Genomic DNA, 16,387 nt, shown 5'->3' with positions numbered 1-16,387 from the left:
AAAGTATCAAGTTTGCTAGGAAATAATGTATATTTCCCTTTTCTAGTCTTTTAAAGGATATAGTAATTTAATGGTAGTGGATTGTAACTTGTTTATGATTATAGAATGGAAAACACCCTTTAAAAATATTATTCCTGTGGACTTATTGTAAGAACTCAGAAATAAGCATACCAGAGACTATAAGTATCTAACTATATTATTCGGTAGAGTTTATTTAAACACTCTTCCCCATTCATTTATTTACTACATGTATCCTACCTGCCAGGTGCTGTGTTGTTGATACCTGTGTTCTTTAACAAGGATCTGGTTTAAATTGGATATAATCTTACCATCAAGCCATTCTAAAAGCGCCAAGGATTATTTTTATTAATAGAACAAGCCTAATAATTTTGGAGGGACTTGCATCTCACTAACATTTCTATCCCTTTTGTGGAATTTCTTTTGGTGCCAGGAGGATTCAAATGCTAATATGTTGGAAGTTATAGTTCACTGAGAAGCAGAATCAATTAGCCAACCCAGAAATATAAATGACAGTTTAATCAAGTGGTTTCAGAGTCAGATCTTCCAGGGCTAGTCTAATATAATCAAGCTTAAAGGGCTGCAAACCGGAGATGACAGATCCTAAGAGGGCCAACCACTGCTCATCTCTAACAGATCATAGTATGCAGTCTTCTCTACTCAAATTGCTGGATCTTCCCATTTTTGAAAAACCAGTAATCTGAATTTTGATGTAAAAAATTTTGTAGGTCAAGCAAAATCATCTACAGGCCACGTCTAGAAGTCCAGCAGTTTACAAATTCTGAAGTAAGCTCTCTGTTTGGTTGAAGGCAAAGTAATGAAGAAAATTTAAGGATTTAGGGGTGTGAATTGGGGAGAGTGTCACAAAAAAGCAGGAATAGTTAACTTAAAAAATATTAAAAGTATTCTACCAATTAGTTTTTTATTGAGTGCGGGACAGATAGGAGCTTTATGTCAAGATTACTATTATTATTATTTTCTTTTTCTCTAAAAAGCATTTTGGCTACAACAGAATTCAATTTCTAGACATCTATTAATAAAGGAATACATTAAATATTAGTAGAGGATTATTTCTGTTAGTAAGTGTGGCAATGATTAGTAGTGACTTAGAAGATCTTTTTATGTCATACAGAGATTTCTTTTTGGTTATTAGGTATGGTATCTGTTTTTCTTAAGCTTTTTCTATGACTAGAGCATGGTTTTCAATGTGTTAACTGCTACTCATCAATGAGTAATGAAACTAATTTAGTGGGTCATTACCACTTTAACAAAAATGAAATAGAGAATAGGAAATATGAGTGCAGTTTCTGTAATAAAGGTAAATATTGTTTGATGAAACTATCATGTGTTTATATAACTTTATTATTAGGTTGGTGCAAATGTAACTGTGGTTTTTGCATTGTTGAAATTTGCTGTTTGATATTGAAATACATTCTTAATAAATGTGGTTATGGTTATACACCTTTTTAAAAAATTTATTTTATTTTATTTTTTTATTTTATTTTTAAACTTTACAATATTGTATTGGTTTTGCCAAATATCGAAATGAATCTGCCACAGGTATACATGTGTTCCCCATCCTGAACCCTCCTCCCTCCTCCCTCCCCATACCATCCCTTTGGGTCGCCTCAGTGCACCAGCCCCAAGCATCCAGTATCGTGCATCGAACCTGGACTGGCGACTCGTTTCATATATGATATTATACGTATTTCAATGCCATTCTCCCAAATCATCCCACTCTCTCCCTCTCCCACAGAGTCCAAAAGACTGTTCTATACATCTTTTTAATGTGCATTTCTCGCTTTATGTTTTTTTGCTGATGACTTATTACTTACTGTTTATTTTATATTTATTTTGGACTATGGAAAAGATGCTAGAAAAAAGCAAACTTGAGCAACTTTCTTATTTGAGTTCAAAATGGGTCATAAAGCAGTGGAGATAACTCACAACATCAGAATGCATTTGGCCCAGTAACTGCTAACGAACATGTACACACGCATTGGTAGGTCAAGAACTTTCACAAAGGAGATGAGAACCTTGAAGCTGAGATGTGTGGTGACCAGCATTGGAAGTTGACGATGACCAATTGAGAGGACCAACAAAGCTGATCCTCTTAAAACTACGTGAGAAAATTGCCGAGGAGCTCAGTGTCGACCATTCTATGGTCATTTGGCATTTGAAGCAAATTGGAAAGGTGAAAACGCTTGATAATGTGGGTACCTCATGAGCTGACCAAAAATTTTAAAAAATCATTGTTTTGAAGGGTTGTCTTCTCTTCTTCTCTTATTGTGCACAACAGTGACCCATTTCTTGATCAGATTGTGACGTGTGACGAGAAGTGGATTTTATATGGCAACCAGTGACGACCAGCTCAGTGGTTGAACTGAGAAGAAACTCTAAAGCACTTCCCAAAGCCAGACTTGCACCAAAAAAAGGTCATGGTCACTGTCTGGTGGTGTTTCATCCTCTCCAGCTTTCTGAATCCCGGTGAAACCATTATATCTGCAAAATATGCTCAGCAAATTGGTGAGATGCACCAAAAACTGCAATGCCTGCAGCTGGCTTTGGTCAACAGAAAGGACCCCATTCTTCTCTGCAGCAACAACCGACTGCACGTTGCACAAGCAACACTTGAAAAGTTGAATGAATTGGCTACGAAGTTTTGCCTCATTTAGCATACTCACCTAACCTCTCACGAACCGACTACCACTTCTTTAAGCATCTCGACAACTTTTGCAGGGAAAATGCTTCCACAACCAGCAGGAGACAGAAAATGCTTTTTGAGTTTGTCAAATCCCAAAGCACAGATTTTTATGCTGCACAAAAGAGCAAGCTTATTTCTCATTGTTAAAAATGTGTTGATTATAATGGTTCCTATTTTGATTAATAAAGATGTGTTTGAGCCTAGTTAAAATGATTTAAAATTCGTGGTTGAAAACCCCAGTTACTTTTGCACAAACCTAATGAATATGAAATTATATGTGTATATATTGGGTTGCAGGGTAAAATATATTTCTTACTGAGAGTCCCTGTTAAAAAAGTGAATTAAAAAATGACTATGGTTATGGACAGTAAACTTCTTCTGAAGATGCCTCGCCTCCCCCTTATATGCAAGTTAGTGGCTCCTTGGCCTTTTGTCAAAGTGATCCTGGTAGACTTCAGTCTCTGAAAGCAGTCTTGGGCTATCAGGAATGTAAAAGACACAGAGAGGTGTGATCGAAGGACTGCATATTTCTTCCTGTTTAACTTAGAATCTGCTGCCTTTGGGTTTTGTTTTTTTTGTTTTTTTTCATAAGTAGATTTAGTTTTCTTTTCCATCAATCATTTTTACTAATTAATATTATCATCTCTCTAACTTTCTGCCTGTTATTTTATCAGTACTATTATTAGACAGGTTATAAATAATAACAGGTAATAAAATAGGATGAGAGGTTTTAATAATAATATATTCTAAAATATCAAGATTCTGAAAACCAAGGAGAGACTAAAATACTATTTCAGCTTGAAGGAGATTGTAGACACATAGCAATTACATAAAATTCATTCTTAGCTGAATTCAGTATCAAAGACATTATAGGAACAATTGGTGAAACTTAAATGAGATCTGAGTGTTAGAATATAATATATCAATATAATATCAAACCCAGGTCTCCAGCATCGTGGGCAGATTTTTTACCAGCTGAGCCAAAAGGAAGCCCATAATATCAATATTATTATATATTACAAAAATTTTTATTTTCAGGGCTGTTGCAAAGAAGGCTCATAGTACAATCCAAAAAATTAAAAAGGAGGGGAAGATGTCTGAGTGCCTGTTAAAAGCTTTGCTGAACTGTAAGACTTTTGAAGAACTAGAACACGTGGTAAGGAACCCTTTTTATTTAATGTAATACCTACCTGAATATATTATAATTTGTGTCTTTTTATAGTTAAAAAATAGCTAGAAATAAAAAGCCACAGAGTCATCAGCCACCATCGTTATTTAATTCAACAAAATATTCTTTATTCAGTAAACATCTTTTAAACCTTTTTGTGTGTGTGCTAGGCACTTGGATTTAAAAAGATGACTAATATATAATCCTTGTCTTCAAGGAATTCCCAGTCGAGTAAGGAAAAAGAGTAGGTAACAGAAGTGAGAAGCTTGAGAGAGAGTGCTAAGCTGGAGACACAGATGTGAATGTCTTCAGCATGTAGTTGGTATTTGGAGCCATGAAAATGGAAGATTTCACTCAAGGAAAGATCATAGGGTAAGCAGGTCAGGGTAGACCATTGAGAAAAACTAACTTTTGAAGCATGGATAGAGGAAGGGATAGCCTAAGAAGGAAACGTGGAAAGAATAGTGAGAGAAGTATGAAGAGAATCAGGAGATAAGGTACCCATAGGATTGAGGCAGAGAGTCATAGAAGGAGGTAATGATCAGTGGTCTTAAGTAATTAAATATAGCAGGGAGTTTTGGCAAGATAAGGACTAAAAAATGTTTATTTGGTAATTAGGGGATCATTATGGCTCTTTGTGATACCACTTTCAGCAAGGTGTATGGAAAGAGAAGCCAGGTGGAGGTGGGTTGAGTAGTGAACATGTACTCAGAAGTAGAAGCATTGTGTGTGGACATGTTTTAGAGGAGCTTGCTTGAGTTGAGAACTTGTAGTCCTTGCAGCCCAAGCACTGAGTTTGTAAAGGGAATGAATCTAAGCAAATAGCTGACTGTAAGCATGTAGGAAAGTATAAAGCATTTGATAAGGAATAACTGTTTTTATACATCTTGTATTCTTTGTTAGTATTAATTCCTCTCTGAAGGAAGAAGAAAGAGTTGAAAAGAGGATGTCTTTAGCATTCTTGCATGTCCTCTCATTTTGTGTCCTAATTTTAACTTTTGCTTTTTAAAATTTATTGATTGGGTATGCTTTCTGACTTTTTACCCTAGTCAGCGCCATATAAAACTGGGAGCAAAGGCACCAAAGCCCAGAGAGCAAAGCAGTTGGGATTAGAAGGAGCAGCCAGGACACTGCTGGAGAACCCAGGGGAGCTGAGTCTTCTCTCTTATATTAAACCCAATGTGAAAGGTACTTAATTGTTTAAAAAGGTCGCTCCTGTTTCTTTTCTAATTTAAAAACTTAGGTTAAAAAATTGTTTCATTAAGTAATACAATAGAATAGTATAGCATATAAAGGGCAAATTATTCTAATAAAACAAATCCCAGTATATCTCTTTCTTAGCCATTTAGCTTTCCTTTTTTGATAAAGTGCCTGTTCTTGTCTTTTGCTCATTTTTCTGTTGTGTTGTTTCTCTTTTTTCTTATTAATTTGTGAGTATTTTTTAGATATTCTCTCTCGGAGTTATATGTGTTACAGATCTTTCCTCCCAACTTGTAACTTCTCTTTTCACTTTGTTTATGGTATCTTTTGGTAAATAGAGTCTTAGTTTTATCATAGTTGATTTATTTATCTTTTCAATTTTATTAATCTTTTCTTTTAAGATAATTGCTTTTTTTTCTTTTTAAAGAATTCCCTTTGCATCCAAGATTATGCAGATATTCCTATATTCTTTTAAAACCTTTATCCCATTTCTAAAAACTTATAAAGATTTTACAATTAAAAAGTCATATCTTCTCTTTAGAAAGAATTTCAACAATTCAGACAGACATGAATTGTAAAAGAAAGTCCTACTCCCACACTTCTGCTCTCCATGAGTAAAATGCTTGTCTTTTTCTGAAGTGTATCTTCTTATCTCAGTGTGTGTACATGTACAGGAAAGGATGAAAGAGGAAAGGGGTAAAGGAGAGAGATTTCTAAGAAAAACCCAAGGAAAGTGACAAATGATACATGTCAAGGTGTATTGGTTTTATTGTCAAAATGAGCCTTGAAGTGAGAGCTTTTTAAGTAAGAGTGGGGGCTTTTTTCAGGGAGTGCTCTGACAGGATTGAATGGGGAGATTGATTCTCTAGGGATCACTGCTCTCATTCTAGTTCTTTTTGACCTTCTGTTCTTTAGGCTGGGAGATTGTCTGTAGGGGGCAGTCTCTGATAACAAAATCTGCAGGATGTACTAAACTGTAGAGAAGCAGCGTACTGAAACCTGTGTTTTTTTAAAAAATAATCTGGCAAATACAGATTTGCAGTTGGAAAAATTGAGTATGTGTGTCTGTGAAAATATGAATATCTGCTCATACCCAAGTACACCCACCTTAATATCTGTATTGAAAAGGGCAGTAATGATAAGAAAAAGCAAATTTGTATTATTTGAATTTAGAAATGGGTTGAAATGAGTAAAATTCAAGTTTAATTTTTTAATGTGTATTTTCTGTTATATTTTCAAATGGTTGCAACTTTAATATTTTAATGTTAGCTGCAACTATTTAACCAAGCATTGAGGTTAGCCACAGTGGAAACTATCTGAGCCCAGTGTTGGTATGTTTTATTACAAATGTTGGAGCTTTCAAAATGTTAGATGCACAATGATTTATGGTTTGTTTTATTTTTAACTTCTGGTCTGTTTCCTTTCCTTCTACTCTTCACCTCCTCTGGTACAAAGTTTTCCTTAGTTCACACACATACTGAATTCCTATTCAGTATGTTTGATAACCTTATATCTTTTAATTGGCCTGTGGGGTGATGCTCATGCACTATCTGATGATGAGCACTAGGTAATACTTCTGATAATGGGGTAGGTTGGGCCCAGCACAGTTACACATCCCAGAAGCCATCTAGCACACATACAAGAACTTCTCTGTTTGCTTTTCTCCCTTTTTCTTTTACTCTAATCACAAACATAGTATTGTAATCAATTCTAAACAACTTTGAATTGCTTTTCAAAGTTTGCTTGGAATGTTTTTCCCTTCTGTTTCTTCCTTCTTTATGCCACATACATCCTCATGATTACTCTCTGTTCCTTACTGTTTTTCTAAATAAGTATTTTCTTTATTCCCATCATTCCTCAAAGAAGTATTTCAGAAACCAGATATTTCAGTGTCGCCACCCTCTCAACATAGGAGGCACTTTTAATTACCACAGACCAACAAGAATTGGTCCAAATCAGAAAGATAGCCTGTGCTACAAATGGACTACATCCTAGAAGATCCAGAATATCCCTGTACAAGGAGGAGTAGCTAATTGCCCCTTTGTAAGTAAGATGAGGTGGTGTTAGTGCAGATAAGCTGAAGAGAAGTGTTCAGTTTTTTAATTGTGGAGGTTTGAAGAGCATGTGGCTGTAAAGCTTTCACTGCAAGGCAAGGGATATGATTTTCTGGTTCTCTGGACATTATTTTCTCCTGATTTTACTGAGGTGCTAAACTTTTTGAACTCTTGTTATCCTTGGCTGTATTAAGCCCCAATGAACAATTCTCTCTGATGAGACAAGGTGCTTTTTCAAAACACACAAGACTCTCTTCAATTCTCTCTCCCTAGTTGGACTGAGATGGGGGGTTTGTAATTTGGATGAGCTTTTGGAATGGCTGAATGTTTCTACCTGTTGTTAAGCACTCTGGCTCTGAGGTGGTTCAAAACACCTCCCTACCAATGGTTTCTTTACGATTTAATGAGTATCAGAATCATCTGGGATGCTCTGTAAAACAATAAAATGCCACAGTCTAGAATCTATATTTTTAGCAAGTATGTAGTATAATTTTATTTTAGGGTCCTTAGACTATACAATCCATTGTTCTAGAGCTTTTGAATAATTTTAATTACATATGGTTCGTTAAATTCATAAGGTTTACAAATTGTATCTCCCTCAATAATGTGAACTTTTCAAAAACTCTTTGTTTTAATCGCCAAATCTATAATTTCCTCTTTCAGTTCTCTCTCATTAATTGATCTCATTGTAGGTTCCCCTTTTACTACTGACTTCTCACCCTGGTACTCTCCTTAAACTTTGAGTGATGATACTCTGAGGTACTTTTGGACCCCAGGAATGAGTGCATAGTGAGTCGTTTTCTAGGATAAAGACTGGTCTAGCGAGAAAGCTAACACAGAGCAGACATCTATTGACTGCTTACTATGTGCCATAGCTGTTCAAAGTTCTTATATATATAGCCTTCCACCTATCAAAGATTGTTCCTGAAAATTGCCTCATAGGGAAATTCTCTTAAAATGTAAACAGGATACCTATTTCAGTTACCAAATTTCCTTGAAATAAATGCAATTACATCATTAGTTAAGATCAGTTATCATAATGCAACCCAACAAGTTATTTCCTCTTTATTAATTATTCTGTGAGTCTGTCCTGCTCTCTTTGTCTTTTTTACCTGTTATTCATTAAATCTGTGCTCTTAGAAAAACATGATACTCGTGCTTGTGTAATTGAAGCTTTAATGCAAGAAAAAGCTTTAATGGAAACAGAACAATAAAGACAAAAGAAATGAAGGAATGCATTGCAAATGATTTCTTGGTATATAAGCTGATATTGCAGGGACCATAATATGCAAGACACACTGCTGTAAATTAGCAAACTGAAAGCACTTGGAGAGAACTTAACATACCATTAGTAGACAGTTCAGCTGTAAGATGAACAGCCACATAATGACTCTTGTTTTGTGCTTATTTGAGATTTGAGACCTATTTCAAATAGGTATTGAAAATGTGAATAAATGCCTCATAAACAAAATTGGGATATTAATAAAATTCCTTGTAAAGGAGAATTTTTATAACTGGAATGAAGTAGTATACCTTGGGGTATGACTATTCATATGTATTTCCTATAACCACACTTAATATTTGTAAATAGTTCATGAAGTAGATACTATTATTACCGTTTTTATAGGAGTCTGAGGCACAGAGACGACAAGTAACTTGCCCAGCACACATTTGGTAGATGGTAGAGCCAGGATTAGACCAGGCAGCTGGCTCCAGACTTGCATTTTTTTACCACTAGGTTATATGGTATGTTAAGGCCCTGTATTACGGTTTCTGGAGGCTTGTTTTCAATGCTGAGGGAAGCTTGTCACTGCTATGATACGTTTCTGTCTTAAATTTGTCGGTTTAAGGTTTTATTTTGACTGGAAAAAATTTATTGTGATTTAATTATAGATTTAAAAACCAATCTCTAGTTCTTGCTTTTGTTTTCCTTCTTACCCTTCTCCTAAAGGGCTTTCCGCACTCCAGGATATTGAAACAGGAGTGCAGCATATTTTAGCAGACATGATTGCTAAAGACAAAGACACACTTGACTTCATTCGGAAATTGTGAGTAACTCTTGGAGAGTTTTCTGCTCTGTGGACACATGCTGTTAAGGGTTGCACAGTTAGTGCTAATTCCAGTGCTCATTAAAACTGTACTTTCAGACTTAAAAATTTTTTTAAATTTTTTTAGTAGCAGAATTCTTTGTTCAAACAACAGAACCCGAGTACATGAAACAGATAAAAGTCAAGTTGTTTTGATTGAATTCTGGGCATGGATCCTGGAACTCTGCCTGTTCATCCTCCTTATTCTGAAGCACCTCAGCAGAGGCCTCTGAGGAACATGGTTTAAAAACCACTGCATAATGCAGTATATGCTAGAGAGCAATTCATAACTATTTAGAGTGGGTTGCATTGCTTTTTCAGCAAATAGTGATGTATGTACTTAATTTTATAATATGTCATTTCTAGTATTTACCAGTGGTTGGATTACCTTGGAAATGTGTAATATCAGGTATGGATAAATGTGATGACCTCAAAATGAATTTTAGGTGATGGAGAGAGCAGCTTATCCATAGTGTCACACCATTTATAAGAAAGTAAAACCTTTTGACCTAGACACTACTTGGGTTTATGGATCTTATGCCTCCAAAAAAAAAGACATTATTTAAAAACCCCATTTTTAGGTACTCTGTCTTTCCTTTTCTTCTGTATATCGAAAGACAGTTTTTTTGTTTTTGTTTTTTTTTTTTTTGCAGAGGTCTGTTCTTCCTCTCTCTTAACATCTCTAGCTGTGTGAGCTGTGCAGAGGAGAGCAAAGGTGGAGATGAACCAGTTGACTACTGTTGCTTATCAGGGTTTTTGTTGATATAAGGGAGAAAAATTTTCTGTTTCCTCAGTAGCCCTCATAGAAATGAGTTGAAGTAGAAGAATTAATTGCCCAGGTTTTTAAGTGTGTTTTTATAAGTAATCATACTGCTGAAATTTGGTTCAATTTCTAAATTGTCATTGGAAGCTGTCCTGACATATTATCGTTTCCCCTCTTTTTAGCTTTAAATTGGTTCTGACTCCCTAACTCAGCGGTTAGGAAAGGATGATATCTAGGCCAGAATTATTGGTCTCTTGGGTAACTGCAGGTAGTATCTCAACTCATTTAGATGTTTTATAGGAGGCCTGGGTTGATATATAAATAGATTTGTGCTATGCTAGGTATGCTAGACCTATGCTAGCGTGAATAAATGAGGAGTCCTTTTTTCATGGGTCAATATCATTTTTATAGTTGAGCATCATATATAAAAAAATCTTATTTGGTAATTCTTGTTTACTTTTTTGCTAATCTTATTTCTGTATAATGTGTTTCTTTACTGAAATACATGTTAATAACTACTTGTGGTTGAATACTTGTGTATCTGAACAGGTGCCAAGATAGATATATTCATATCCAGTCATCTTTGGCAAAAGTGTCCTCAAAAAAAGTAAATGAAAAAGATATTGATAAGTTTCAGCTCTATCAAAACTTCTCATGCAATATAAGAAACATCCAACATCATCAGGTAAATAAGGAAACTGCTTATTCATGTGGGTAGTAGTAATAATGATAATTCTTCAGATTTATTACTTTTTTTTACTAAGGAATTAAAGAATTTTCAATCAGCTATTTTTTCCTTCATATAAATTTTTATAATTTTCTTATATCCTCTGCATTTCACAAATGGGAATCTCAAGACCCACAGAAGTTAGTAAATGATACTGAGAATTATTAGCAGAGCTAAAAATATAACACTAGGTATCTTGGCTCTCTGGCAGATGATCTTTCTTATTAGACTTTCCTTCCCAGAAAAAGATTTGATCTGGATGTGAGCTCAATTCTGGATCCTTTCCATTTGAAATACAAATTAGAGATACCTGATTTAGAATAAAGTATGAGAAATCTCACCTAGTTATATAAATTATAGTCATTATATGTGTCTTTTAATCTCATTTTTCATTTTACTAATTCTTATCCTAATTGTAGTTATAGGTTATATGTGGAATGTTGCTTAAACTTGTAGAAAAAAATTTTTTTATTACAAACCAATAATACAATAACACTAACTTTTATATTTACCTGTGTAGCTATCTTTACCAGTGTTCTTTACTTCTTTGTATGCTTTTGAGTTACTGTCTAGATTTTATTTCAGCCTGGAGGACTTCCTGTTATGTTTCATGTAGGTTGGGTCAACCCCCTCAGATTTTGTTTTTCTGGAAAAATCTTAATTTCTCCTTATTTTTAAAATTGATTTTTAGTTGTGACAAAATACATATAACAAGCTTTACTATCTTAACTGTTTTTAAGGGTACAGTTTAGTAATGTTAAGTATATTGACATTATTGTGCAACCAATCTCCAGGTTTTTTGTTTTTTTTTTTTATCTTGCAAAACAGCTTTTGTGAATGTAGAATTCTTGGTTGACAGTTTTTTCTTTCAGCACTTTGAATATGTCATTCTATTATCTTTTGACATACATGGTTTTGATGAGAAATCAGCTGTTAATCTTACTGAGCCTTCACATATGATGAATTACTTTTCTTGCTTCATTCAAGATTCTCTTTAGCTTTTGACAATTTGATTATAATTTGTCTTGCTGTGGATCTCCAAGTTTATTCTTCTTGAAGTTTGTTGTGATTCTTGGTTGTGTATATAGATGTTTTTCATCAAAATTGGGAAAATTATGGCCATTATTTTTTCAAATATTCTTTGAGCCCTTTTCTCTCCTGAGTTTTCCTGTTAAATGTATGTTGGCATGCTTTAGAGTATCCCACGAGTCTCTTAGGCTCTGTTCATTTCTTTTCTTTCTTCTCAGAGTGTAATCTCAGTTGACATATCTTCCAAGTTGATTCTTCTTGTTCAAATAGACGATTAAAACCCTTAAGTAAATTTTTCATTTGAGTCATTGTACTTCTTTGCTCAGGAATTTCTCTGGTTCTTTTTTATGATTCCCAATTCTATTGATACTCTGTATTTGTTGGGACAGCATTCTCATGGTTTCTTTTAGGTCTCTGTCTAAGATTTCCTTTAACTGAGCATGTTTATAACAGTTTCAGTTCAGTTCAGTTCAGTTCACTTGCTCAGTCGTGTCCAACCCCATGGACTGCAGCACTCCAGACCTCCCTCTCTATCACCAACTCCCGGAATTTACCCAAACTCATGTCCATCAAGTCAGTGATGCCATCCAACCATCTCATCCTCTGTCGTCCCCTTCTCCTCCTGTCTTCAATCTTTCCCAGCATCAGGGTGTTTTCAAATTAGTCAGTACTTCGCATCAGGTGGCCAAAGTATTGGAGTTTCAGCTTCAGCATCAGTCCCTCCAATGAACACTCAGGACTGATCTTCTTTAGGATGGACTGATTGGATCTCCTTGCAGTCCAAGGGACTCTCAAGAGTCTTCTCCAACACCACAGTTCAGAAGCATTAATTCTTCGGTGCTCAGCTTTCTTTATAGTCCAACTCTCACATCCATACATGATTACTGGAAAAACCATAGCTCTGACTAGACAATTTAAAGTGTGTCTATTAATGCCAATGTCTGAGCTTCCTCAGAGACAGTTTTCTATTAGTTTCTTTTTTCCTGTGAACGTTTGCCTGCCTTGTAATTTGTTGTTAAAACTTGGCAGTTTTAATAAGTTGTCAACACTGAAAATCAGGTTCTCCTCCTCCCCAGCATTTGTTTTTATTGCTGTTATTGTTTTGTGGTTTGTTTAGGGAATTCTAAATTGTTTCTGTAGTCTGTATTCTCTATCATGAATACACAGAAGTCTATGGTCCATTAGCTTAGTTGACATCTGGTTACTTGACAGAGATTTACTTAATCCCTGGAGCCAAAACAAATAACTCTCTCCCCATCCTGCGTATTTGCTCTCATTGGGACATTCATCAATGTTTAGTGAGTGTGTTTACAGCTCTACCTTAGCCTTCACTTCCTCTTTACATGGAACTCAAAGGTCAGACAGAAGTGAAAGGTTAAGGTCTTCTCAGAGCAAGTGTCTTGTCTAGTCCTGAGTACTAGACAAGACACATGACCTCTAAGATTCCCTAAAATATGCAGAAATTTAAAAATGCCTCTTTCCCTCAAGTGTCTCATTTACTGGCTTCTTCCTTTCCCAGTTTTCTGGTCTATCTGATGTTGCTCTAATTATAATTCCTTATCCCCAAGTGTCCCTTTACCTTTGAGACTGCAGCTAACACATTGCCTTTAAATACTTTGGACAGATACCACCTAGGAAATGACATATGCCCTGGGGAAGCTCTGTGACAGGCAAAACAAGGGCAAGTCCTTGAGCCAAACCCTCAGGAAGCATGAAACAGACCGAACCACATAATCACAAGTCTTTAAGAATAAGGTCCATATTGCTCCCTCTAGTACTAGCAACCTGCACCAGAAAAGTAGGCTCTTATCAGTACCACCACTGTTGAACTGGAGAGTGGAGGATGGTAAGTGGGTACGTTAAAAGTGCTGTTTTACAAAAATTCTGCAGCTTCTTTCTTCTTTTAGTGTTCCTCTGTTATAAGTTTTCTTCTTTTTGTGTTCCTCTGGTTGTTGTAAGTTTTTGATTGGATTTCAGAGTTATGAAAAAATTGAATCTGACCGTTTTATGCCAGCTTGTTACTTCTGTAAAGGTTTGGATTTTAGAATTTCCTCCTCGGCCACTTTGGTGATACCATATTTAACAGCATGTATTCCCCTGTTCTGTTCTAAAACCAGCATGTGACTTTAGCCTTATAAAGTGTTATCTTGTTTAATATTATTTAGTTTGAAGTCTACTTTGACATCAGGATTGCAACTTGTATTTTCTTAATGAAAATTGATTCCACCCTTGTTTTAATCTTAACTTTTCAATTATATGAAATGCTTGCTCTTGGTTCTTTTGCTAAAAATTTATAGTCTTCCTTTAGCTGATTGAAGCTGATTCTCTAGTCTAGTATGGAGTTGGCAAAACTTTTCTGTAAATGACCAGAGAGAAAATACTTTAAACTTGGTAGGCTGGATGGCTCTTCCTGCAAATTCGCAACTGCCACTGTAGCAGGAAAGCAGTCATAGATAGTATGTAAGGGAATGAGCACAGTTGTGTTTTTAAAAAAATTCTGTTTGTGAAAACAGATGTTGGATTGGATTTGGTCCATGGGCCATAGTTTGCTGGCCTCTGCTCTTATATTAATGTTTTCTCAAGAAGATTTTATGTGTATAGTACAGGCATGCCTTATTCCATAGTGCTTTGCTTTATTATGCTTTGCAAATACTGCCTAGTTTACAGATTGAAGGTTTGTGACAACTGTGTGTCATACAAGTCTGTTGGCACCAGTTTCCAACACTTGCTGACTTTATGTCTCTTTTGTCACATTTTCATAATTCTCACAATATTTCAAAGTTTTAAGTGTTTGTTATAGTGATCTGTGATCAGTGATCTTAGATGTTACTATTGTAATTGTTTTGGGGTGCCACAACCACACCTGTAAAAGACAGCAAACTGAATTGATAAGTACTGTGTGTGTTCTGACTGCTCCACCAATCAGCTGTTCTCCTTTCTGTCTCTTCCTTGGATCTTACTATTTCCTGAGATACAATAATATTGACATTAGGCCATTTAATTATCCTACAGTGGCCCGTAAGTGTTCAAATGAAAGGAGGAGTTGCACATCTCTCACTTTAAATCAAAAACTAGAAATGATTAAGTTTAGTGAGAAAAATAAGCCAAAAGCTGAGATAGGCTACTGTCTAGCCTCTTGTGCCAAATAGGCAGCCACGTTGTCAATGCAAAGGATACATTCTTGAAGGAAACTGAAAGTGCTACTCTAAGGAACAAAGAATGATAAGAATAAAAAGCAGCCTTTTGATGATATCGAGAAATTTTCAGTGGTCTAGGTAGAAGATCAAAGCAGCAGTAACACTTCCTTATGCTATGCTATGCTAAGTCACTTCAGTCGTGTCCGACTCTGTGTGATCCCATAGACGGCAGCCCACCAGGCTCCCCCGTCCCTGGGATTCTCCAGTCAAGAACACTGGAGTGGGTTGCCATTTCCTTCTCCAATGCATGAAAATGAAAAGTGAAAACGAAGTCGCTCAGTCGTGTCTGACTCTTAGCGACCCCATTGACTGTAGCCTACCAGGCTCCTCCATCCATGGGATTTTCCAGGCAAAAGTACTGGAGTGGGGTGCCATTGCACGGGCCAAGCTATCTTTAATTCTGTGAAGGCTGAAAGTTGAGGAGGCTGCAGAAGAAAAGTTTGAAACTAGCAGAGGTTGGTTCATGAGGTTTAAGGAAAGAAGCAATCTTCATAACTTAAAAGTGCAAGCTGGGGACTTCCCTGGTGGTGCAGTGGTTAGGACTCCATGCTTCCACTGCAGGGGGCACGGATTGAGTCCTGGTTGGTGAAATAAGACCTTTTGTGCTATTTAGCTCAACCAAAAAAAGGAAAAAAATGGTGAAACAGCACATGCTAATGTAGAAGCTGCAACAAGTTATCCAGAAAATCTAACAAGATAATTAATGAAGGTAGCTACAATAAGCAACAGATTTTCATTATAGACAAAAAACAGCCTTATACTTGAGGAAGATGCCATCTAGGACTTTCATAGCTAGAGAGGAAAAAATGCCTGACTTCAAAGCTTCAAAGGATACAGTCTCTCTTGTTAGGGACTAATGGAGCTGGTGACTTGAAATTGAAGCCAATGTTCATTTACCAATGCTCTATAAATGGAACAACAAAGAAAGCCAGGATAACAGCACATCTGTTTACAACATGGTTTGCTGAATACTTTAAGCCTACAGTTGAGTTCTACTGCTCAGGAATAAAGATGCCTTTCAAAATATTATTGCTCATTCACAATGCACCTGGTCACCCAAGAGTTCTGATGGAGATGTACAATGAGATTAATGTTGTTTTCATGCCTAACACAGCATCCAGTCTGCAAGGAGTAATTTTGACTATCAAGTCTTATTATTTATGAAATGCATTTCAGAAGACTATAGGTGCTATAGAAAATCCTCTGATGGATTTGGGCAAAGTAAATTGAAAACCTCTAGAAAAGATTAAAAAATGAAGATCATGGCATCTGGTCCCATCACTTCATGGCAAATAGATGGGAAAACAATGGAAACAGTGACAGACTTCATTTTGGGGGGCTCCAAAATCACTGCAGACAGTAACTGGAGCCATGAAATTAGAAGACGCTTGGTCCGTGCAAGAAAAGCTATGACAAACCTAGATAGCATATTAAAAAGCA

General features: G+C 35.9%; 1 protein-coding gene across 3 annotated transcripts in view; it reads left to right on the top strand.

The window, feature by feature from the left end:
- Positions 1-16,387, top strand: part of SRBD1 (S1 RNA binding domain 1) — a 244,569-nt gene that overhangs the window by 22,413 nt on the left and 205,769 nt on the right. For all 3 annotated transcript variants that reach the window (XM_027555165.1, XM_027555166.1, XM_027555167.1), the window contains 4 exons: positions 3,761-3,878; positions 4,940-5,078; positions 9,096-9,192; positions 10,544-10,679. In XM_027555165.1, the coding sequence (XP_027410966.1) occupies positions 3,761-3,878; positions 4,940-5,078; positions 9,096-9,192; positions 10,544-10,679 (490 nt within the window). The remainder of the gene's footprint in view (positions 1-3,760; positions 3,879-4,939; positions 5,079-9,095; positions 9,193-10,543; positions 10,680-16,387) is intronic.

The sequence above is a fragment of the Bos indicus x Bos taurus genome, chromosome 11 (assembly GCF_003369695.1).
Source record: "Bos indicus x Bos taurus breed Angus x Brahman F1 hybrid chromosome 11, Bos_hybrid_MaternalHap_v2.0, whole genome shotgun sequence".
In the NCBI taxonomy this organism is placed as follows: Eukaryota; Metazoa; Chordata; class Mammalia; order Artiodactyla; family Bovidae; genus Bos; species Bos indicus x Bos taurus.
Note: the sequence above shows the minus strand (reverse complement) of the source record. Positions and strands in the feature narration are given on the sequence as shown.